A 25,937-nucleotide genomic window follows, 5' to 3' on the forward strand; every position below is an offset into this window, starting at 1 on the left:
AAAAATTGTCCCTAGTGGGTGAAGGATAGTGTTAGTGTGCGGGGATCGCTGGGCGGTGCGGACCCGGTGGGCCGAAGGGCCTGTTTCTGCGCTGTATCTCTAAATCTAAATCTACAGTCTGATCTTCTCGTAGCGGTGAAGCAGGCATGCCACTCAGTCACTCTTCATTCTCAGCGTTCTCTGCTCGTTTTTAATGTGTAAGTATGTATGTGTATGTATATATATATATTTAGGCTTTAGAGACACAGTGCGGAAACGGGCCCTTCGGCCCACCGGGCCCACACCGACCACCGACCGCCCCGTACACTAGCACTAACCTACACACACTAGTGACAATTTATCTTTTTACCGAAGCCAATTAACCTATCAACCTGCATGCCTTTGGAGTGTGAGAGGAAACCGGAGCATTCAGAGCATTCAGAGAATACCCACGTATGTACAGTCAGGATCAAAACTGGGTCTCTGGTGCTGTGAGGCAGCAACTCTATCGCTGTGCCACTGTGTGTGTGTGTGTGTGTGTGTGTGTGTGTGTGTGTGTGTGTGTGTGTGTGTGTGTGTGTGTGTGTGTGTGTGTGTGTGTGTGTGTGTGTGTGTGTGCGCGTGTGTGCGCGTGTGTGCGCGTGTGAACGTGTGTGTGAACGTGTGTGTGTGTTTTATATCTACGCTGTTTACTACGGTTGCCAACTTCCTCACTCCCAGATAAGGGACAAAAGGTGACGTCACTGCCCCACGCCCCATCTGACCTCACCCGGCCACTTGCTACCGCTCCACCAACGGCGGCCGCCCGGGCCGGGAGACGGGTTGCTACGCAACCTCCTTTAGGCGGCGCCCGGGCCTCCGGGCCTACAGCGGCCACCGGGCTACAGTGTCCAGGCCTACAGTGTCCAGGCCTACAGTGTCCAGGCCTACAGTATCCGGGCCTATAGTGTCCGGGCCTACAGCGCCCCCCGGGCCTAATAAGGGACAAGGACAAACCAATTTAGCCCAATATACGGGATGTCCTGGCTAATACGGGACAGTTGGCAACCCTAATGTTTACATATTGTGCTCCTGCAAGTAAGAATTACATTCAGTCTGAAGAAAGGTCTCAATAGACAATAGGTGCAGGAGGAGGCCATTCGGCCCTTCGAGCCAGCACCGCCATTCAATGTGATCATGGCTGATCATTCTCAATCAGTACCCCGTTCCTGCCTTCTCCCCATACCCCCTGACTCCGCTATCCTTAAGAGCTCTATCTAGCTCTCTCTTGAATGCATTCAGAGAATTGGCCTCCACTACCTTCTGAGGCAGCGAATTCCACAGATTCACAACTCTCTGACTGAAAAAGTTTTTCCTCATCTCAGTTCTAAATGGCCTACCCCTTATTCTTAAACTGTGGCCCCTTGTTCTGGACTCCCCCAACATTGGGAACATGTTTCCTGCCTCTAACGTGTCCAACCCCTTAATAATCTTATACGTTTCGATAAGATCCCCTCTCATCCTTCTAAATTCCAGTGTATACAAGCCTAGTCGCTCCAGTCTTTCAACATATGACAGTCCGGCCATTCCGGGAATTAACCTACGCTGCACGCCCTCAATAGCAAGAATATCCTGCCTCAAATTTGGAGACCAAAACTGCACACAGTACTCCAGGTGCGGTCTCACTAGGGCCCTGTACAAATGCAGAAGGACCTCTTTGCTCCTATACTCAACTCCCCTTGTTATGAAGGCCAACATTCCATTGGCTTTCTTCACTGCCTGCTGTACCTGCATGCTTCCTTTCAGTGACTGATGCACTAGGACACCCAGATCTCGACCCGAAACGTCATCCATTCCTTCTCCCTAGAGATGCTGCATGTCCCGCTTCAGTTTAAACCAGTATCTGCAGTTCCTTCCTGCACAGGGATTGTAGAGAGATGTGGTGAGCAGTAGAGGGCCTGTAGAGGGAGCCGCCGAGCTGGTTGAATGAATTAATGAATTCTTTACATAGAAACATAGAAAATGGGTGCAGGAGTAGGCCATTCAGCCCTTCGAGCCAGCACCGCCATTCAATATGCTGGTGGCTGATCATCTAAAATCAGTTCCCCGTTCCTGCTTTCTCCCCACATCCCTTGATTCCGTTAGCACGGAGAGCAAAATCTAACTCTCTCTTGAAAGTTATTGTCATATTCGACAAGGCAGGACCGGAGAATCGGAGAGGAGGATGGAGGGAGCCACCAACTAGCGAACGTGAGGTGCAAGGGCCCCCCGGTGATAGAGGAACAGAGGCAGCACGGTGGCGCAGAGGTAGAGTTGCTGCCTTACAGCGGATGCAACGCCGGAGACCCGGGTTCGATCTTCCCATCCCCTCCCCTTTCTGCGTTCCGCAGAGACCGTTCCCTCCGTAACTCCCTAATCCACTCGTCCCTTCCCACCCAAACCACCCCCTTACCGGGCACTTTCCCCTGCAACCGCACGAGATGCAACACCTGTCCCTTTACCTCCCCCCCTCAACTCCATCCAAGGACCCAAACAGTCTTTCCAGGTGAGACAGAGGTTTACCTGCACCTCCTCCAACCTCATCTATTGCATCCGCTGCTCCGGATGTCAACTTCTCTACATCGGCGAAACCAAACGCAGGCTCGGCGATCATTTCGCTCAACACCTGCGCTCGGTCCGAGTTAACCAATCTGATCTCCCGGTGTCTGAGCACTTCAACTCCCCCTCCCACTCCCAGTCTGACCTTTCTGTCATGGGCCTCCTCCAGTGCCATAGTGAGGCCCACCGCAAATTGGAGGAACAGCACCTCATATTTTGCTTGGGCAGCTTGCAGCCCAGTGGTATGAACATTGACCTCTCCAACTTTAGATAGTTCCTCTGTCCCTCTCTTCCCCTCCCCTTCCCAGTTCTCCCTCTATCTTCCCGTCTCCACCTATATCCTTCCTTTGTCCCGCCCTCCCTGACATCAGTCTGAAGAAGGGTCTCGACCCGAAATGTCACCCATTCCTTCTCTCCTGAGATGCTGCCTGACCCGCTGAGTTACTCCAGCATTTTGTGAATAAATACCTCAGTTAGAGGTTGGTAGATATGGCATTGTGGGGATTACAGAGACGTGGCTGCAGGAGGATCGGGCCTGAGGAACTTAATATTCATGGCTATACATCCTATAGAAAGGACAGGCAGGTGGGCAGAGGCGGTGGGGTAGCTCTGCTGGTGAGGGATGAAATTCAGTCCCTTGCGAGGGAAGACATAGGGACTGACGAGGTAGTCACTGTGGATTGAGTTGAGGAATTGTAAAGGCAAGAAGATACTAATTGGTGTTATCTACAGACACCCAAATAGTAGCCCGGATGTAGGGTGTAAGATGTAGCAGGAGTTAAAACTGTCATGTAAGAAAGGTAATGCCACTATGGAGATGGACGATTTCAATATGCAGGTAGACTGGGAAAATCAGGTTGGTTCTGGACCCCAAGAAAGAGAGTTTGTAGAGTGCCTCCGAGATGGATTCTTAGAGCAGCTTGTAATGGAGCCTACCAGAGAAAAGGCAATTCTGGATTTAGTGTTGTCCAATGAACCAGATTTGATAAGAGAACTCGAGGTAAAGGAGCCGCTTGGAGGTAGCGATCATAATATGATTAGTTTTAATCTGCAATTTGAGAAGGAGAAGGTTAAATCGGAAGTGTCAGTGTTGCAGTTGAACAAAGGGGACTATGAAGGCATGAGAGAGGAGCTGGCCAAGGTAGACTGGAAAGGGATCCTAGCAGGATTGACGGTGGAACAGCAATGGCAGGAATTTCTGGGCATAATCCGGAAGACACAGGATCATTTCATTCCAAAGAGGAAGAAAGATTCTAAGGGGAGTAGGAGGCAACCGTGGCTGACAAGGGAAGTTAGGGATGGAATAAAACTAAAAGAAAAGATGTATAACTCAGCAAAGAGTAGCCGGAAGCCAGAGGATTGGGAAACTTTCATAGGACAACAGAAGGTAACAAAACGGGCAATACGGGCTGAAAAGATGAAGTACGAGGGGAAGCTGGCCAAGAATATAAAGAATAATAATAATAATGATAATAATATTCATTTATTGTCATTGCAACGAGTACAACGAAATTAAAAAATAGCCAATCCTGACGGTGCGTACAAACATATATGCAATAAATGCAAAAACAAATAAATACATAAATACAATTAAATACAATTATATTAAGTACAAGATTTTTTAACGGTGTTGCCTAGTGCAAAGGTAGTGTTCAGTTCTCGTATGGCCCTGGGGTAAAAACTGTTCTTAACTGTTAGGACAGTAAAAGCTTCTTTAGATATGTTAAGAGAAAAAGAGTAGCAAAGTCAAATGTGGGTCCCTTGAAGGCAGACACGGGTGAAATTATTATGGGTAACAAGGAAATGGCAGAAGAGTTGAACAGGTATTTTGGATCTGTCTTCACCTTAGGAAGACACAAACAGTCTCCCAGATGTACTGGAGGAAAGATGATCTAGGGGGTAGAGGAACTGAAATAAATTTTCATTAGGCGAGAAATAGTATTGGGTAGACTAATGGGACTGAAGGATGATAAATCCCCAGGGCCTGATATTCTGCATCCCAGGGTCCTCAGGGAGGTGGCTCTTGAAATAGTGGACGCATTGGTGATCATTTTCCAATGTTCAATAGATTCAGGAGCAGTTCCTGTGGATTGGAGGATAGCTAATGTTATCCCACTTTTCAAGAAAGGAGTGAGAGAGAAAACGGGGAATTACAGACCAGTTAGCCTGACTTCGGTGGTGGGAAAGATGCTGGAGTCAATTATTAAAGAGGTAATAACGGTGCATTTGGATAGCAGTAAAAGGATAAGTCCAAGTCAGCATGGATTTATGAAAAGGAAATCATGCTTGACTAATCTTCTGGAATTTTTTGAGGACGTGACAAGTAAAATGGATGGAGTGTATCTAGACTTCCAGAAAGCCTTTGATAAGGTCCCGCATGGGAGATTGGTGACCAAAATTAGAGCACATGGTATTGGGGGTAGGGTGTTGACATGGATAAAAAATTGGTTGGCAGACAGGAAGCAAAGAATAGGAGTAAACGGGTCCTTTTCAGAATGGCAGGCAGTGGCGAGTGGAGTGCCGCAAGGCTCGGCGTTGGGGCCGCAAGGATATTCTTGCTATTGAGGGCATGCAGCGTAGGTTTACTAGGTTAATTCCCGGAATGGCAGGACTATCATATGTTGAAAGACTGGAGCGACTAGGCTTGTATACACTGGAATTTTGAAGGATGAGAGGGGATCTTATTGAAATATATAAGATTATTAAGGGATTGGACACATTAGAGGCAGGAAACATGTTCCCAATGTTGGGGGAGTCCAGAACCAGGGGCCACAGTTTAAGAATAAGGGGTAGGCCATTTAGAACGGAGATGAGGAAAAACTTTTTCATTCAGAGAGTTGTAAATCTGTGGAATTCTCTGCCTCAGAAGGCAGTGGAGGCGAAATCTCTGGATGCTTTCAAGAGAGAGCTAGATAGAGCTCTTAAAGATAGCGGAGTCAGGGGGTATGGGGAGAAGGCAGGAACGGGGTACTGATTGGGAATGATCAGCCATGATAACATTGAATGGTGGTGCTGGCTTGAAGGGCCGAATGGCATACTCCTGCACCTATTGTCTATTGTCTCTTGTCTATTGATATGGGGAGAAGGCAGGCACGGGGTATTGATTGGGGATGATCAGCCATGATCACAATGAATGGCGGTGCTGGCTCAAAAAGGGCCGAATGGCCTCCTCCTGCACCTATTTTCTATGTTTCTATCTATGTTTCTAGAACTGGTTGTGTGAACCCGTGATCAATGGTCGGCATGGAATTGGTGGGCCGTAGGGCCTGTTTCCAAGCTGCATCTCTAAAGTAAAACTCAACTAACTGTTCCATTGTTGTACTGCTGTATGTATGCCCCATACATTGTCACATGTCCCAGATAGAACAATGACATTTTTACTTGCAGCAGCACAACAGAGTATGTGAACAATAGACAATAGACAATAGGTGCAGGAGGCCATTCATTCTAGCTCTAGCTTTATCTCCACTGCCTTCTGTGGCAGTGAATTCCACCGATTTACAACGCTCTGACTGAAAAAGTCTTTCCTCATCTCCGTTCTAAATGGACTACCCCTTATTCTTAAACTATGGCCCCTGGTTCTGGACTCCCCCAACATCGGGAACATGTTTCCTGCCTCTAACGTGTCCAGCCCCTTAATAATCTTAATAATACTCTGCAAACAATATAATAAACGAGAGAGAAAAACATGTTCAGTGTGTGTGTATATACACATACTCACAAATACACATGTATATATACACACACACACACATAGTACACCCCCAAAAAATAAAAGATATTAGTGCAATAATAACAATAATAGTCCATGTAGTTCAGAGCTTATTTGAAGTTGTAGTGTTTAATAACCGAATGGCTGTAGGGAAGAACCTGGCCGCTGTGGTTTTTAGATTAAGACTGAAACGTAAAGTGCCGGAGGAACTCAGCGGGTTAAGTAACATCTTTGGAAGGTACTAGACCAAGTGGGCCCGTTGGACCCCATCCTCTCCTGCATTGGTACAGCACCCTCTCCCTCCCTCCCCCTCACCTCTCCCCCTTCCTCCCTCCCCCCTCTTCCCTCCCTCCCTCCCCTCTCCCCCTCCCCCACTCCCCCACTCCCCCTCCCCTCACTCCCCCCTCCCCTCTCCATCCCACTCCCCCATCCTCCCCCTCCCCCTCCCTCCCTCCCTAGGAGATAGATTTAAACTTTAAAATGTGAATAACTTTTAAAATATAGCACCGATTTCAATGAAACGTCTTCCATTAGCACCAAAGGGACAACGGTGAGTAAGGTGGGCCTAATCTGGAGTCCTTCAGACTGATGCAGTCGAAGGGGGATTGCTGGTAACAAGATGTGAGGGGGAGTGGTGGGACGAGTGTACAGTTGTACAGTAGAGAGCATTTTGACTGGTTGCATTACGGCCTGGTTCGACAACTTGAACGCTCAGGAGCAAAGAAGACTGCAAAAAGTGGTAGACACTGCCCGGATCATCACGGGTTCTGACCTTCCCGCCATCAGAGGGATCTACGAGAGTCAAAATGGTGGACAGCACCTTCAGAGGCCCATACCCACCCTGGCCACACACTCATTTCATCCCTGCCATCTGGAGGAAGGTACAGAAAGCTGTAACGTCAAGGTTCAGGAACAGCTTCTTCCCAACGACTGTTAAACATTACAACCTCCAAATAAGCTTTGAACTACATAGACTATCATTGTTATTATCGCACTATTATTATTTGTCTGTTTTTTATGTGTACGTATGTGTGCGTATAAATATATATATATAAATATACACACACACACACACACACACACACACACACACACACACACACACACACACACACACACACACACACACACACACACACACACACACACACACACACACACACACACACACACACACACACATATATATATATATATATACATGTAAGAGGGCGGCACGGTAGCGCAGCGGTAGAGTTGCTGCTTTACAGCGAATGCAGCGCCGGAGACTCAGGTTCGATCCTGACTACGGGTGCTGCACTGTAAGGAGTTTGTACGTTCTCCCCGTGACCTGCGTGGGTTTTCTCCGAGATCTTCGGTTTCCTCCCACACTCCAAAGACGTACAGGTATGTAGGTTAATTGGCTGGGTAAATGTAAAAATTGTCCCTAGTGGGTGTAGGATAGTGTTTAATGTACGGGGATCGCTGGGCGGCACGGACTTGGAGGGCCGAAAAGGCCTGTTTCCGGCTGTAGATATATGATATGATATGATATGATATGATATGGACACAAAATGCTGGAGTAACTCAGCAGGATAGGCAGCATCTCTGGCGAGAAGGAATGGGTGACGTTTCGGGTCGACACCCTTTTTTAGACCGTGTATATATATGTGAAATATACTCACATATACATTCATTATATGTGTAGGAAGGATCTACAGATGCTGGTTTAAACCAAAGATAGACACAAAAAGCTGGAGTAACTCAGCGGGTCAGGCAGCATCTCTGGAAAAAAGGAATGGGTGATGTTTCTGGTCGAGTCTGAAGAAGGGCCTCGACCTGAAACGTCTCTCCAGAGATGCTGCCTGTCCCACTGAGTCACTCCAGCATTTTGTGTCGATCTTCGGTCTAAATCAGCATCTGCAGTTCCTTCTTACACTGAATGAATGTATATGTGAGTATGTGTATAGGAATGAATGAATAAGTTTATTGGCCAAGGATCAGTAGAGCAGGCAAAATAATAAAAGATCCATCCCACCCCGGCCACCGTCTGTTTGTTCATCTGCCCTCTGGTCGACGTTTCAGGTCGATCAAATCCCGAACAAACAGACTTAAGAACAGTTTTTACCCCAGGGCCATACGAGAACTGAACACTACCTTTGCACTAGGCAACACCGTTAAAAAATCTTGTACTTAATATAATTGTATTTAATTGTATTTATGTATTTATTTGTTTTTGCATTTATTGCATATATGTATGTACGCACCGTCAGGATTAGCTATTTTTTAATTTCGTTGTACTCGTTGCAATGACAATAAATGAATATTATTATTATTATTATTATTATGTGCCTTGGTGCTCCACTCACAAATGACAACACAAACATGCAGTTAACAATTAAGAATAAAGCATAAACACATCAAAACAATAAGGACACAACATTACGGTCTAAACATGTGGGTGAAAATAAACCAGAGCAAAAAATAAACTACAGACAATAGGTGCAGGAGTAGGCCATTCGGCTCTTCGAGCCAGCACCACCATTCAATGTGATCATGGCTGATCATTCACAATCAGTACCCCGTTCCTGCCTTCTCCCCATACCCCCTGACTCCGCTATCTTTAAGAGCTCCATCTAGCTCTCTCTTGAATGCTTTCAGAGAATTGGCCTCCACTGCCTTCTGAGGCAGTGAATTCCACAGATTTACAACTCTCTGACTGAAAAAGTTTTTCCTCATCTCCGTTCTAAATGGCTTACCCTTTATTCTTAAACTGTGGCCCCTGGTTCTGGACTCCCCAACATTGGGAACATGTTTCCTGCCTCTAACGTGTCCAACCCCTTAATAATAGACAATAGACAATAGGTGCAGGAGTAGGCCATTCAGCCCTTCGAGCCAGCACCGCCATTCAATGCGATCATGGCTGATCACTCTCAATCAGTACCCCGTTCCTGCCTTCTCCCCATACCCCCTCACTCCGCTATCCTTAAGAGCTCTATCCAGCTCTCTCTTGAAAGCATCCAACGAACTGGCCTCCACTGCCTTCTGAGGCAGAGAATTCCACACCTTCACCACCCTCTGACTGAAAAAGTTCTTCCTCATCTCCGTTCTAAATGGCCTACCCCTTATTCTCAAACTATGGCCCCTTGTTCTGGACTCCCCCAACATTGGGAACATGTTATCTGCCTCTAATGTGTCCAATCCCCTAATTATCTTATATGTTTCAATAAGATCCCCCCTCATCCTTCTAAATTCCAGTGTATACAAGCCCAATCGCTCCAGCCTTTCAACATACGACAGTCCCGCCATTCCGGGAATTAACCTAGTGAACCTAGGCTGCACGCCCTCCATAGCAAGAATATCCTTCCTCAAATTTGGAGACCAAAACTGCACACAGTACTCCAGGTGCGGTCTCACCAGGGCCCGGTACAACTGTAGAAGGACCTCTTTGCTCCTATACTCAACTCCTCTTGTTACGAAGGCCAACATTCCATTGGCTTTCTTCACTGCCTGCTGAACCTGCATGCTTCCTTTCATTGACTGATGCACTAGGACACCCAGATCTCGTTGAACTCCCCCTCCTCCTAACTTGACACCATTCAGATAATAATCTGCCTTTCTATTCTTACTTCCAAAGTGAATAACCTCACACTTATCTACATTAAACTGCATCTGCCATGTATCCGCCCACTCACACAACCTGTCCAAGTCACCCTGCAGCCTTATTGCATCTTCCTCACAATTCACACTACCCCCCAACTTAGTATCATCTGCAAATTTGCTAATGGTACTTTTAATCCCTTCGTCTAAGTCATTAATGTATATCGTAAATAGCTGGGGTCCCAGCACCGAACCTTGCGGTACCCCACTGGTCACTGCCTGCCATTCCGAAAGGAACCCATTTATCCCCACTCTTTGCTTTCTGTCTGTCAACCAATTTTCTATCCATGTCAGTACCCTACCCCCAATACCATGTGCCCTAATTTTGCCCACTAATCTCCTATGTGGGACCTTGTCGAAGGCTTTCTGAAAGTCGAGGTACACCACATCCACTGACTCTCCCTTGTCAATTTTCCTAGTTACATCCTCAAAAAATTCCAGTAGATTTGTCAAGCATGATTTCCCCTTCGTAAATCCATGCTGACTCGGAATGATCCCGTTACTGCTATCCAAATGCTCAGCAATTTCGTCTTTTATAATTGACTCCAGCATCTTCCCCACCACTGATGTCAGACTAACTGGTCTATAATTACCCGTTTTCTCTCTCCCTCCTTTCTTAAAAAGTGGGATAACAATTGCTATCCTCCAATCCACAGGAACTGATCCTGAATCTATAGAACATTGAAAAATGATCTCCAATGCTTCCACTATTTCTAGAGCCACCTCCTTAAGTACTCTGGGATGCAGACCATCAGGCCCTGGGGATTTATCAGCCTTCAGTCCCATCAGTCTACCCAAAACCATTTCCTGCCTAATGTGGATTTCCTTCAGTTCCTCCATCACCCTAGGTTCTCCGGCCCCTAGAACATTTGGGAGATTGTGTGTATCTTCCTCAGTGAAGACAGATCCAAAGTAACGGTTTAACTCGTCTGCCATTTCTTTGTTCCCCATAATAAATTCCCCTGCTTCTGTCTTCAAGGGACCCACATTTGCCTTGACTATTTTTTTCCTCTTCACGTACCTAAAAAAACTTTTGCTATCCTCCTTTGTATTATTGGCTAGTTTACCCTCGTACCTCATCTTTTCTCCCCGTATTGCCTTTTTAGTTAACTTTTGTTGCTCTTTAAAAGAGTCCCAATCCTCTGTCTTCCCACTCTTCTTTGCTATGTTATACTTCTTCTCCTTAATTTTTATGCTGTCCCTGACTTCCCTTGTCAGCCACAGGTGTCTCTTACTCCCCTTAGAGTCTTTCCACCTCTTTGGAATAAATTGATCCTGCAACCTCTGCATTATTCCCAGGAATACCTGCCATTGCTGTTCTACCGTCTTCCCTGCTAGGGCCTCCTTCCAATCAATTTTGGCCAGCTCCCGCCTCATGCCTCTGTAATCCCCTTTGCTATACTGTAATACCGACCTTCCGATTTTCCCTTCTGCCTTTCCATTTGCAGAGTAAAACTTATCATGTTGTGATCACTGCCTCCTAATGGCTCTTTTACCTCTAGTCCCCTTATCAGATCAGGATCATTACACAACACTAAATCCAGAATTGCCTTCTCCCTGGTAGGCTCCAGTACAAGCTGTTCTAAGAATCCATCTCGAAGGCACTCTACAAACTCTCTTTCCTGGGGTCCATTTCCAACCTGATTTTCCCAGTCTACCTGCATGTTGAAATTTCCCATAACCACCGTAGCATTACATTTTTGACACGCCAATTTTATCTCCTGATTCAACTTGCACCCTATGTCGAGGCTACTGTTTGGAGGCCTATAGATAACTCCCATTAGGGTCTTTTTACCCTTACAATTTCTCATTTCTATCCATACTGATTCAACATCTCCTGATTCTATGTCACCCCTTGCAAGGGAATGAATATCATTCCTTACCATCAGAGCAACCCCACCCCCTCTGCCCACCTGTCTGTCTTTTCTATACGTTGTGTACCCCTGAATATTCAGTTCCCAGCCCTGGTCCTCTTGTAGCCATGTCTCAGTGATCCCTACAACATCATACTTGCCCATGACTAACTGAGCCTCAAGCTCATCCACTTTATTTTTTATACTACGCGCATTTAAGTACAACACTTTAACTTCTGTATTTACCTCCCCTCTCACATCGTTCACAATTGGCCCTGCCCTTAATTTCTTTTCCGCTCTAGAACTTCTGTTCCCATTCTTCCGAGAGTCTTTTGCAATATCTCCTGTATTCCCTTTTACCTCATCTTCATATTCACAATTTGTTAACCCCTCCCCCCCACTACTTAGTTTAAAGCCACAGGTGTCACACTAGCAAACCTTCCTGCCAGAATGTTTGTCCCCCTGCTGTTAAGATGCAACCCGTCCCTTTTGTACAAGTCACCCCTAGCCCAGAAGAGATCCCAGTGGTCCAGAAATCTAAATCCCTGCTCTCTGCACCAGCCCCTCAGCCATAAATTCATACCCTCTATCTCTCTGTTCCTGGCCTCACCAGCACGAGGTACCGGTAGCAGTCCAGAGATAACTACCTTCGACGTCCTACTTCTCAGTGCTTTTCCCAACTCTCTAAACTCCCGCTGTAGCACCTCCTTCCTCTTCCGCCCGACGTCATTCGTGCCCACGTGCACAACGACTTCAGGTTGATCGCCTTCCCTCACTAGGATTTTCTGTGATGTGTTGAACCCTGGCACCAGGGAGGCAACAGACCATCCTCAAGTCCCTCCTGCTGCCACAGAATCTTCTGTCCGTCCCTCGGACTATGGAGTCACCGACCACTACGGCTCTTCCAGACTTCGGTCTCCCCTGTCGAGTATCCTTGCCAACAGGTCCGCCACTCGGACTGGAAACGTCTTCTGCCCCGACAGTTCCCAAGAGGGTATACCTATTTGCAATAGGCACAGCCACTGGGGTCTCCTGTAGTCCATGTCCATTCCCCCCTGAAACAGTCTCCCACCTTCGCTCGACCTGGACCCTTGGCGTGACAGCCTCACAATAGGTCCTGTCGAGGAAACTCTCGCATTCTCGGATGGCCCTGAGGTCATCCAACTGCCTCTCCAACTCCACCACACGTCCCTTCAGGAGCTGCACCTGGACACAGTTCTTGCAGGTGCAGCTCCCAGAAGCTCCAGCGACGTCCCTGTCTTCCCACATCCTGCAGGAAACACACCGCACCAACGTTTCCGCCATCACCTTGTGCCTATAACCAGCTCTGGCTTAAAACAATCGTATCCTCCTCACCTCGCCGAAGACTCGCAGCCAAAGACTCGCACTTTTCTCACTGGGCACTTCCCTCACTGGGCTGCACCTGAACAGGGCTGCACTCTTTTGCAAGTATTGCTTATATCACCAATTAAATTGCCTGATTGTCCAATTTACCTGACTTCTCACTTAAACTAGCACTTACTTTACTGCTCAGCCAACGGGCGTCCTTGCTCTGCTCCCGGACTTTTCAAATTGACTACTAGCTTCCTTTTGGCGCTCTTTTTAAACTGCCTGTTCAACTGTGATTAGCACTTACTTTACTGCTCAGCCAACGGGCGTCCTTGCTCTGCTCCCGGATATGTTTCGATAAGATCCCCTCTCATCCTTCTAAATTCCAGTGTATACAAGCCTAGCCGCTCCAGTCTTTCATCATAAGACAGTCCCGCCATTCCGGGAATTAACCTAGTAAACCTATGCTGCACGCCCTCAATAGCAAGACTTTGGTTGTTTATATATATATATGCACTGAACTTTTATTTCTTGTTCATTATTTTATTATTTACAGCGTACTATGTTTACGTAGCCTGTTGTGCTGCTGTAAGTAAGAATTAAATTGTTCTATCTGGCCCTTGAGACCTGGTGAAGGGGGGGAGCTGATGACGTAACAGGAGGGGGGGGTGCTGATGACGTAACAGGAGGGGGATCTGATGACGTAACAGAAGAGGGGAGCTGATTTCGTAACAGGAGAGGGGAGCTGATGACATAAGAGGAGGGGGAGCGATTGGAAAAGGCGCGGGAGCAGTGAGCGGAGTGACAGCCGTCTAGACCAATAGAAGATGGGGTACGGTGGGAGCAGGGCGGCGGCTCCGCCAATAGGAGCGTGCGGAGGGAGGGGGTGACGCCACAGAAGGGGGCTGGGGAGTGACAGGCGCCTTGACGAATGGGAACAGGATCTGGCGGCGGCGGGGCCAATAGCGGAGGGAGGGAGGGGCGGGATCAGCGAGCGGAGGGACAGGCTCGGTGACTAATAAGAGCGGAAGTTGGCGGCGGCGCGGTCAATCGAGGCGGGAGGGGGCGGGAGCAAGGGGAGGGGGGCGGGATCAGTGAGCGGAGGGACAGGCGGCGCAGCCAGTAGGGGCGAGAGTCGGCGGTGACGCGCCCAATAGGAGCCGCAGGGGGGGCGGGAGCAAGCGGAAGGGGGCGGAGCCCGGGGCGCGGAGCGGGAGCTGGCGGCGACGCCATTTTGTTTTATTTGAAAGTTGGGCCGTTAGCGGCGGTTGGGGATTTGAATCTATTTCATTCCCTTTCCCCCCCTCCCGTTAGGCCCCCCCTTGGCCGGGACGGGCGGCACTCGAGGCCGAGGATGAGCGGCCTGGACGTTAAGCGATTGAAGGTGGCCGAGCTGCGGCAGGAGCTGCAGGAGCGCGGCCTCGACACCCGAGGCCTGAAGGCCGAGCTGGCGCAGCGGCTGCAGGAGGCCCTGGACGCCGAGATGCTGAGCGACGAGGCGGGGGGAGACGAGGCGAGGCCCGCCAAGACCTACGGGCCTACGGGAGTGGGAGCGGGAGTCGGAGCGGGAGCGGGGCCGGCGGGCGGCGACGAGGAAGCGGGAGACGACGACAAGCTGCTGCTGGGAGGCGAGGAGGAGGAAGAGGAGGACGACGAGGACGAGGAAGAAGATGAGGAGGAGGAAGAGGAGGCCGGGGCCGCGGCCGCTCCTGCTGCGGCCCGTGTCCAGGCCGAGGAGGCCGACGATGCCGAGAAGGAGCCCCAGGCCGACGCCGAGGCCCCGCAGCCGGTGATGGTGAAGGAGGTGGAACAGAAGCAGCAGCCGAAGCAGCGGCCGCAGGCTGATGGAGAGGAGGAGGAGGGGGAGGAGGAGGGAGACGAGGGGATGGAGCAGGAGCCCCAGGACCAGGACCAGGCCCAGGCCCAGGTGGAGGAGGCCGACCCCGGCCAGCAGCAGCAGCAGGAGCCTGAGGACGAGCAGCAGAACGGAGACAAGCCGCAGGCGGCGGCCCAGGCCCAGGCCGGTGAGAGCAAGAAGGGGAATGATGATGGGGGGGGGGTTACATTTAACACAGTGTTACTATCAGCTATGGCTGTACTATCATCATAACCGGTGTCAATGTGGATTGTATATTGGATTCGGGTCGTGTGTACACTCACTGTAACTGGTGTCAATATACAATCCACATTGACACCGGTTACAGTGAGTGTACACACGACCCGAATCCAATATACAATCCACATGGACATACCGGTTACAGTAAGTGTCAATGTGGATTGTATATTGGATTCTGGTCGTGTGTACACTGTAACCAGCGTCCATGTGGATTGTATATTGGTGTGTACACTGTAACCGGTGTCAATGTGGATTGTATATTGGATTCGGGTCGTGTGTACACTGTAACCGGTGTCCATGTGGATTGTATATTAGAAACATAGAAAATAGGTGCAGGAGTGGGCCATTCGGCCCTTCGAGCCTGCACCGCCATTCAATATGATCATGGCTGATCATCCAACTCAGTATCCCGTACCTGCCTTCTCTCCATACCCCCTGATCCCTTTAGCCACAAGGGTCACATCTAACATCCTCTTAAATATCGCCAATGAACTGGCCTCAACTACCTTCTGTGACAGAGAATTCCACAGATTCACCACTCTGTGTGGAAAAGAAACGTTCTCATCTCGGTCCTAAAAGACTTCCCCCTTATCCTTAAACTGTGACCCCTTGTTCTGAACTTCCCCAACATCGGGAACAATCTTCCTGCATCTAGCCTGTCCAACCCCTTAAGAATTTTGTAAGTTTCTATAAGATCCCCCCTCAATCTTCTAATTTCCAGCGAGTACAAGCCGCCTATCCAGTCTTTCTTCATATGAAAGTCCTGTCCATCCCAGGGATCAATCTGGTGAACCTTCTCTGTACTCCCTCTATGGCAAGAATGTCTTTCCTCAGATTAGGAGACCAAAACTGTACGCAATACTCCAGGTGTATACACTGTAACCGGTGTCAATGTGGATTGTATATTGGATTTGGGTCGTGTGTATACTGTAACTGGTGTGTATTGGATTTGGGTCGTGTGTACACTGTAACCGGTGTCCGTGTGGATTGTAGATTGTATATTGGATTCGGGTCGTGTTCACACTAACTGGTCAGTCCATGAGGATTGTATATTGGATTCGGGTCTTGTGTACACTGTAACCGGTGTCATTGTGGATTGTATATTGGATTTCGGTCATGTGTACACTGTAACCGGTGTCCGTGTGGATTGCATATTGGATTCGGGTCGTGTGTACACTGTAACCGTTGTCCAAGTGGATTGTATATTGGATTCGGGTCGTGTGTACACTAACCGGTGTCAATGTGGATTGTATATTGGATTCGGGTGGTGTGTACACTGTAACCGGTGTCAGTGTGGATTGTATATTGGTTTTGGGTCGTGTGTACACTCACTGTAACTGGTGTCCATGTGGATTGTACATTGGATTCAGGTCGTGTGTACACTGTAACCGATGTCCATGTGGATTGTATATTGGATTTGGAGAGGTGCTCCATTCGGCCCTTCGAGCCAATATGATCATGGCTGATTGTCCAAAATCAGTACCCCCTGGAAAGTTCCTGCTTTCTCCCCACATCCCTTGATTCCTTTCGCCCGAAGAACTAAATCAAACTCCCTCTTGAAAACATCCAGCGAATTGGCCTCCACTGCCCTCTGTGGCAGAGAATTCCACAGGCTCACTATTCTCTGGGTGAAAAAGTTTTTCCTCGTCTCAGTCCTAAATGGCCGACACCTTATTCTTAAACAGTGACCCCTGGTTCTGGACTCCCCCAATGTAACCAGTGTCAATGTGGATTGTACATTGGATTCGGGTCGTGTGTACACTTTAACCGGTCAGTGTGGATTGTATATTGGATTTGTGTCGTGTGTACACTGTAACCGGTGTCAGTGTGGATTGTAGATTGGATTCGGTTCGTGTGTACACTCAATGTAACCGGTGTCAATGTGGACTGTATATTGGATTCGGGTCGTGTGTACACTTTAACCGGTGTCAATGTCGATTGTATATTAGATTCGGGTCGTGTGTACACTATAACCGGTGTCAATGTGGATTGTATATTGGATTCGGGTCGTGTGTACACTGTAACCGGTGTCAGTGTGGATTGTATATTGGATTCGTGTCGTGTGTACACTGTAACCGGTGTCAGTGTAGATTATATATTGGATTTGGGTCGTGTGTACACTAACCGGTGTCAATGTGGATTGTGTATAGGATTCGGGTCGTGTGTACACTGTGACTGGTGTCCATGTGGATTCCAGGCTGGATTTGGGTAGTGTTGGAAAAATCTGTGCAGGAGAGGTGCTCCATTCGGCCCTTCGAGCCAGCACCGCCATTCAATATGATCATGGCTGATCGTCCAAAATCAGTACCCCCTGGAAAGTTCCTGCTTTCTCCCCACATCCCTTGATTCCTTTCGCCCTAAGAACTAAATCGAACTCCCTCTTGAAAACATCCAGCGAATTTGTCTCCATTGCCATCTGTGGCATAGAATTCCACAGACTCACAATTCTCTGGGTGAAAAAGTTGTTCCTCATCTCAGTCCTAAATGGGGAACCCCTTATTCTTAAACAGTGACCCCTGGTTCTGGCCTCCCCCAACATCGGGAATATTTTGTCTGCATTTACCCTGTCCAATCATCCAAGAATTTTATATGTTTCTATAAGATTCCCTCTCATCCTTCTAAATTCCAGTGAATATAAGCCCAGTCTTTCATCAAATGTCAGTCCCGCCATCCTGGGAATTAACCTGGTGAACCTACGCTGCACTCCCTCAATAGCAATAATGTCCATCCTCAAATTAGGAGCCCAAAACTGCACACAATACTCTAGGTGCAGTCTTACAACTGCACTTGTACAACTGCAGTGGGACCTCCTTGCTCCTAAACTCAAATCCCCTCGCAATGAAGGCCAACATGCCTTTAGCTTTCTTCACTGCCTGCTGTACCTGCATGCTTGCTTTCAGTGACTGATGTGCAAGCACACTCGGGTCTTGTTGTACCTCCCCTTCTCCTAATCTGACGCCATTCAGATAATATAATCTGCCTTCCTGTTCTTGCCACCAAGTGGATATCCTCACATTTATCCATGTGATACTACATCTGCCATGCTTCTGCCCACTCACCCAACCTATCCAAGTCACCGTGTAGCCTCATAGCATCCTCCTCACAGCTCACACTGCCACCCAGCTGTAACCAGTGGGAATGTGCTGGATTTGGCTGGTGTTTACAATTCCAGATTGAATTAGGGTGGTGTGTACCCTAACTGGTGTCCCTATTAAATTCAGACTGGATTCAGGTAGTGTTTACACCGAAACCAGTGTCAATGTGGTTTCGGCCTGAAACATCACCCATTCCTTGTCTCCAGAGATGCTGCCTGTCCCGCTGAGTTATTCCAGCTTTTCGTGTCTATCTTCAGTTTAAACCAGCATCTGCAGTTCCTTCTTACACAATGTGGACTGTGTGCTGGATTTGGGTTGTGTTTGCACGGTAACTAGTATCAATGTGGAGTGTATGATGGATTAGGGTAGTGTGTACAATGTAACTGGTGCCCCAGTGAAATTCAGATGTGTGTTCACTATAACTGATATCAATGTGGATTCTAGACTCGATTAGGGTAGTGTTTACACTGTAACCATTGTCCATGTGGATTGTATGCTGGATTCGAGTAGGGTGTACACTGTGAAATCCAGACTGGATCAGGGTGGTGTTTGCACCCTAACTGATGTCAATGTGGATTGTATGGTGGATTAGGGTAGTGTTTGCTCTGTAACTGTTGTCAATGTGGATTCCAGACTGGATTTGGGTAGAGTTTACATTGTAACCTGTGTTCTTGGGAAATCCAGAGTGGATTTGGGTAGATTGTACACTTTAAACTGTAACTTGTGTCAATGTGGATTCTAGGCTAAATTTGGGAAGTTTACACCTTGAGATTTTAGATTAGAATTAGGGGTGTGTTTGCACTGTAACTGGTGTCGATGTGGATTCCAGACTGGATTTGTGTAGTGTTTACACTGACCGGTGTTTTTTAGGAATTCCGGAGTGGATTTAGATGGATTGTATACTTTAACCGGTCCCAGTGAATAGCAGACTGGATTTGAGTGAAATCCACGCTGGATTTGAGTAGAGTGAACACTGTTACCTGTGCTTTCCTTGTGAATTCCAGACTGGATTCGGGTGATTACACTGTAACCAGTGTCCCTGTCAAATTTGAGCTTGACTTTAATTGTTACACGACAAGCTGTGTCCCATGAAAACCAGACTGGATTCAGGTGTTGTGTACACTTACCCTTTGAATTCCAGATTTGATTTGGGTAGTGTTTCATTTCAACTATAACTGATGTCCTGTGAAATTCAGACTGGATTTAAATAGTTTACACTGTAACCGGTGTCAATGTGGATTCCAGATTTGGAGAGTGTACACTCTAACTGGTGTCAATGTTGGATTGGGGAAGTGTGTGTATTGTAACCGATGCTCCTGTGAATTCAATACTGGGTTAGGTTCGTGTTTACACTCCGGACTGGATTCGGGTAGTGTGTACACTAATTGGTCTGCCTGTGAATTGCAGGGTTGATTTGAATTGTTACGGTCATAAGTGATAGGTCATAAGGTCATCTTCTCTGCAATCATGCCTGATCTATCTCTCCCTCCTAACCCCATTCTCCTGCCTTCTCCCCATACCCCTGACACCCGCACTATTCAAGAATCTATCTATCTCTGTCTTAAAAATATCCATTAATTTACACTATAACTGGGGTCCATGTGGCTTCCAGTCTGCATATGAGTGGTGTTTGCACTGTAACCAGTGTCGCTGCGGGTTCTAGACTGGATTCAGGTAGTGTGTACACTTACCAGTGAATTCCAGACTTGATTCGGGTAGTGTTTTGAACTATAACTGATGTCCCGCGAAATCGTGACTGCATTTGAATTGTTTACTCTGTAACCGGTGTCAATGTGGATTGTAGACTGGATTTGGTGAGTGAGCACACTCTAACTGGTGTCAATGTTGGATTGGGGTCGTGTGTATATTGTAACCGATGCCCCAGTGAATTCTAGAGGATTAGGTTAGTGTTTACACTGTAATTGGTGTCCCTCAGGATTCCAGACTGGATTTGGGTGGCATGTACACTAATTGGTCTGCCTGGGAATTCCAGGCTGGATTTGAGTGGTGTGTATGCTGTAACCTGTGGCTCTGGGAATCTCAGACTGGATTCAAGTAGTATTTGCACTAACCTGTGACCCTGTGAATTGCAGGGTTGATTTCAATTGTTTACACTGTAACCGGGGTTCATGTGGCTTCCAGACTGGATTTGGTCGTGTTTACACTGTAACCAGTGAAATGTGGCTTCCGGACTGGATTCGGGTAGTGTTTAAACTGTAACCAGTGAAATATGGGTTCAAGAGTGGATTTGGGTAGTGTTTACATTGTCAGTGTCAATGTGGAATTCCAGACTGAATTTGGGTAGTGTTTGCATAGTAACTGGTTCTTGTGGCTTCCAGATTGGAATTGGGTAGTGTAATTCAGACTGGATTTGGGTAGTGTTTACACTGTAACTTGTCCTTGAAATTTTGGGTTGGATCGAGGAAGTGTTAACACTATAACCAGTGTTCCACTAGTTCACAACATTGGTTATGGGGCAAATATTCCCTGAATCCGATGATGCTCGTAACAATGGTAACTAATGTTCACACTATTTGGCATTGAATTTCAATTTTGTTTTATGCTGAATGAGGGAGGACCTCTTTGAAACTTAGAGAATAATGAAAAGCATAGGTAGAGTGGATGTGGAAAGGATGTTTCCACTGGTGGGAGAGTCTAGAACCAGAGGTCATTCTGTTCTTCTGTCTAATAAGCAGCGCGGTTGTGAATTTCTGCCTGGATTTGGGTCGTGTTGACAGTGTAACTATCTTCTTGCTAATGGCAATGTGGCCTTCGGCTATTTAAACTGCCTGGTATCATAGCAAATTTCAGAAGCTTGATGCGTAAACACTGCCTTCATGTGTGTCATTGTTCTGGGTACATGTCTACAAGATCTAGGCTCTTCACACTGCACTCGATTGCAGAACCTAGATTTTCAGTGTAGTTTCGTATTAATTTCCCTTGCGACATTTGTATTCTGCAATTGTGGACTTCAGAAGAGCTTGTGTGTTTACAAAAGTAGGCACAAAATACTGAAGTAGCTCAGCGGGACAGGCAGCATCTCTGGAGAGAAGGAATGGGTGACGTTTCGGGTCGAGGCCCTTTAGACTGATGTCAGGGGAGTGGGCGGGACAAAGATAGAATGTAGTCGGAGACAGTAAGACAGGTGGAACTGGGAGGGGATTGAGAGGGAAAGCAAGGGTTTGAATTCCCCCTTCCCAGTTCTCCCACCAGTCTTACTGTCTCCGACTACATTCAATCTTTGTGCCACCCACTCCCCTGACTCGAAACATCACCCATTCCTTCTCTCCAGAGATGCTGCCTGTCCCGCTGAGCTACTCCAGCATTTTGTGTCTTCCTTTGCTGTAAACCAGCATCTGCAGTTCTTTTTTACACATTGTGTGTTTACAATACAACTATTGTCATAGTGAAATGCTCTGAGCTGCAGGCTGGTGCCATAGTGAGTATCATAATCTGTTAAAGTGTAGACAGTTTCTTAATGAATGTCTTTGTGAGTTGCAGCTTGGTTTCAGGATGTATTTACACATGTCACTGTGCACTCCACTGTGTTCAAGTTGTGTTTATACTGATAACTGGTGTTGTCACGAGCTTTGCACACATTATAGCTGTATTTGATGACCAGAGACATTGTAGATTTTGGAGTGGATTCACTATAACCAATCCATCCTGGTGAATTAAATCTGAAGAAGGGCCCCGATCCGAAACGTCGTCTCTCCACATTCCCAAGCAATGCTGGCTGACCCACTGAGGTACTCCAGCATTTTGTCTTTTTTTTTCCCTTAGTAAATCCAAGTTTTGCGTTTCATTTAATTCTCATTTTCACCAACCCATCCGCCCCCCAATTCTACCACGAAAACATATGAGCAAGGGGCAATTTACAGTGGCCAATTGAACTACCACATGCACATCTTTGGAAATCCAGATAAAGCCTGGGTCCCAGGCACTGCAAAGTTACAGAGTAAACAATTCAAATGCAGTCAGGATTTCACGGGACATCAGTTATATTTGAAACACTACCCGAATCAAGTCAGGAATTCACTGGGACGCCAGTAAGTGTACACACTACCTGAATCCAGTCTAGAACCCGCAGCGACACTGGTTATAGTGTAAACACCACCCATATTCAGACTGGAAGCCACATGGACCCCAGTTATAGTGTCAATTAATGGATATTTTTAAGGTAGAGATAGATTCCTGAATAGTACGAGTGTCAGAGGTAATGGGGGAAGGCAGGAGAATGGGGTTAGGAGGCAGAGTAGATGACCTTATGACCTATCACTTATGATCTTAACAATTCAAATCAACCCTGCAATTCACAGGCAGACCACAGGTACACACTACCCAAATCCAGTCCGGAGTGTAAACACGAACCTAACCCAGTATAGAATTGTATGTACTTCTGTGAAGCTTCCAAGTCTATCAAGTCTCCCCTCAACCTCTGACACTCCAAAGGAAAAATGCATGCACTCTGGGGAATCAATGGGGTAAATGCATGAAGTCTTTTACATGCATGAAGTCTTTTATACATTGAGGACAAAGGTTTAAGGTGAGGGGGGGGGGGGGTGGTGAAGATTTAATGTGAACCTGAGGGGCAGCTTTTTTTTAACCCAAAATGTGGTGGGTATATGGAATGAGCTCAGGAGGAGGTAGTTGAGGCAGGTACTATTACAACATTAAAAAAAAATATTTGGACAGGTTTGTCGATAGGATAGGTTTAGAGGACTCTGGGCCAAACACAGGCACAGCCAAACATAGTAGATGGGGCATCTTGGTTGGCATGGACAAGTTGGACTGAAGAGATGTTTCTGGGCTATATGATCCTATGACTATCAGATAGTGGAGAGAAATACGCCATTTTAGTGTAGAATGGGGCACGTTGGTTGCCGTGGGCCAAAAGGGCCTGTTTCCCAGCTGCATGACTCTATATTAGACTATTATATTAAATGTGCTACCCTCGTTGACTTCCTTGTTACCTCCTTGAAATTGAAATATTTTAATTTAGTTAGCCAGACACGATCTTGCTTTAACAGATCCATGTGGACTCTCCTTGATTAACCCATGTAGCTCAAACTATTAACTTCTGCCATTCTTGTCCTAGCTATTTATTGCCCTAACAGTTTGCTCAGCCTAAAGTTACAGGTGGCACGGTGGCGCATCAGTAGAGTTGCTGCCTTACAGCGCAGAGAGGGTTTGATCCTGACTACGGGTGCTGTCTGTATGGAGTTTATACATTCTTCCTGTGGACCACCGGGTGGGTTTTCTCCAGCTGCTCCGGTTTCCTTGCACATTCTAAAGACGTGCGGGTTTGTAAGTTAATTGGCATCTGTAAATTGCCCCTAGTGCTCTGGTGCCCATAAGGCACTGGAGCGGAGTTAGGCCATTCGGCCTATCGAGTCTGCTCCGCCATTTAATCACGGCTGATCTATTTTTCCCTCTCGGCCCATTCTCCTGCCTTCTCCCCGTAACCTTTGACACCCTTACTAATCAGGAACCTTTCAAGAATCTCCACTTTAAAAATACCCAATGGCTTGCCTTTGGTCAGCGCGGGCCGATGGGCCTGCCTCCACACTATCTCTAAACTAAACTAAAGACAGGAAATACGGGGATATGTACTTTATGCAAGTGGGTGGGGAAGACTTAGATATCATGTTTTGGCGCAGATATGCTGGGCTGATGGCCTGTTCCTGTGCTGTATTGTTCTATGTTTCTCTGTAAAGTTAGTGCATGTATAACCTTGGCCCTGAGACGATCGACGCATTGTATTCTTTCAGAATATCCTATTTTCCACCTATGCCTACTCGCTATTCCTATTAGTTTCTAATAGTGTACAGGAACCTCTCCTTTATGCGTGCTTGAGTTATGCGTTTTTAGAATAACGCGGTTGTCCAATTGCTACCAAAGTTTAATTTACGTGCTCCCGTTTTTGGGATAACACGCTCAATTTTATGCCTGGTAGTGTAGTCACATGCATTGCCCAGCATATGTTTGATTTACAATCGTGTAACCCCCACGTAAAAGGTGAGATTTTGATATATACTTTCCCATGTTCACCTCTTGTAGCTGACAGTCTTTCAGTTGCATCAACTTTGGGTTGCTAATTTCCTTTCTATTTTCACTGCAACGCTTCTGGAATCTGCAGAGTTGGGCTTCCCCTGTTTTGCTCTGCAGATTCTTCCACATCAATCAGGCTCTGCAATTGGGAGTTCCCCTTCATTAATGGCAATGCATTGGCTTTGTAACTTTACCATCTTCTGCTCTAATGCCACCCACTGTTCTGACCATGTCTGCCGTGCACTTTTCCTAGATTGCATCTTGTCTTGTTACGATTTGGAGTGCTTACTCCAGGACTCTCCTTGATTTAATAAATCAGTCACGGAACAAACAAAATGAATGAACACAAAGCAACTGGAGTAACTGAAGAAGGGTCTCGACCCAAAACGTCACCTATCCCTTTTCTCCAGAGACCTGTTTCCGTGCTGCATCTCTGAAACCAAAACTAAAGACCCTCTCTGACCACCTTTGTCTTTGGCCATCTACACAGCTCTTCACATTGCTGAAGATGAGCTGAGGGCAGGGACCTATAGACAATAGGTGCAGGAGGAGGCCATTCGGCCCTTCGAGCCATCACCGCCATTCACCGTGATCATGGCTGATCATTCTCAATCAGTACCCCGTTCCTGCCTTCTCCCCATACCCCCTGACTCCGCTATCCTTAAGAGCTCTATCTAGCTCTCTCTTGAATGCATTCGGAGAAATTGCCTCCACTGCCTTCTGAGGCAGAGAATTCCACAGTTTCACAACTCTCTGACTGAAAAAGTTTTTCCTCATCTCCGTTCTAAATGGCCCACCCCTTATTCTTAAACTGTGGCCCCTTGTTCTGGATTCCCCCAACATTGGGAACATGTTTCCTGCCTCTAACGTGTCCAACCCCTTAATAATCTTATACGTTTCGATAAGATCCCCTCTCATCCTTCTAAATTCCAGTGTATACAAGCCCAGTCGCTCCAGTCTTTCAACATATGACAGTCCCGGCATTCCGGGAATTAACCCGGTGAACCTACGCTGCATGTCTTCCATGTCCCAGTCCCTGCCGCTCCAGCATCGAAACATTTCAGATAATCGCCCTTTTCAAATGATGGGTTGTGAACCTCCATTCTCGTTGTCTCCACAAGTGCTGCACAATTTGGAGTATTTCCAGCTGTAACGCTCAGCATCCTGCATTGATTTACTCCTTTTCTCCTCCAGCTTCTGTGTACACCTGCACTCAGATCAGCTGTGATTTTCAAGATTCAAGCCGTCACCCCCCTCTCAGCTGGCACCGCCATTGTTTGCCACTCGGTCTCTCTCTTGACCTTGATTGTGTCGATGACTTTCCTATTGTTTTCTGTGTCTCTTTGCCTCTTCTCTGTAACGTAACAAGTTTGAATTCCTATTTCTGATAAAAAGGTCGAAGACGGACACAAAAAGCTGGAGTACCTCAGCGGGTCAGACAGCATCTCTGGAGAAAAGGAATCGGTGACGTTTCGGGTCGAGACCCTTCTTCAGACAGAGAGTCAGGGGAAAGGGAAACAAGAGATAACGACGGTGATATAGAGAGATATAGAACAAATGAATGAAAGATATGCAAAAAAGTAACA

At 47.1% G+C, this 25,937-nt stretch overlaps 1 protein-coding gene across 1 annotated transcript in view; it reads left to right on the forward strand.

Moving 5' to 3' along the window:
• The first annotated feature begins 14,289 nt into the window (after positions 1-14,289).
• Positions 14,290-25,937, forward strand: part of LOC144609715 (heterogeneous nuclear ribonucleoprotein U-like protein 2) — a 49,573-nt gene continuing 37,925 nt past the window's right edge. The window contains exon 1 of the mRNA XM_078428215.1: positions 14,290-15,113. Coding sequence (XP_078284341.1) covers positions 14,444-15,113 — 670 coding nt within the window. The 5' untranslated portion in view covers positions 14,290-14,443. The remainder of the gene's footprint in view (positions 15,114-25,937) is intronic.

Source organism: Rhinoraja longicauda, chromosome 34 (assembly GCF_053455715.1).
Source record: "Rhinoraja longicauda isolate Sanriku21f chromosome 34, sRhiLon1.1, whole genome shotgun sequence".
Lineage (NCBI taxonomy): Eukaryota > Metazoa > Chordata > Chondrichthyes > Rajiformes > Arhynchobatidae > Rhinoraja > Rhinoraja longicauda.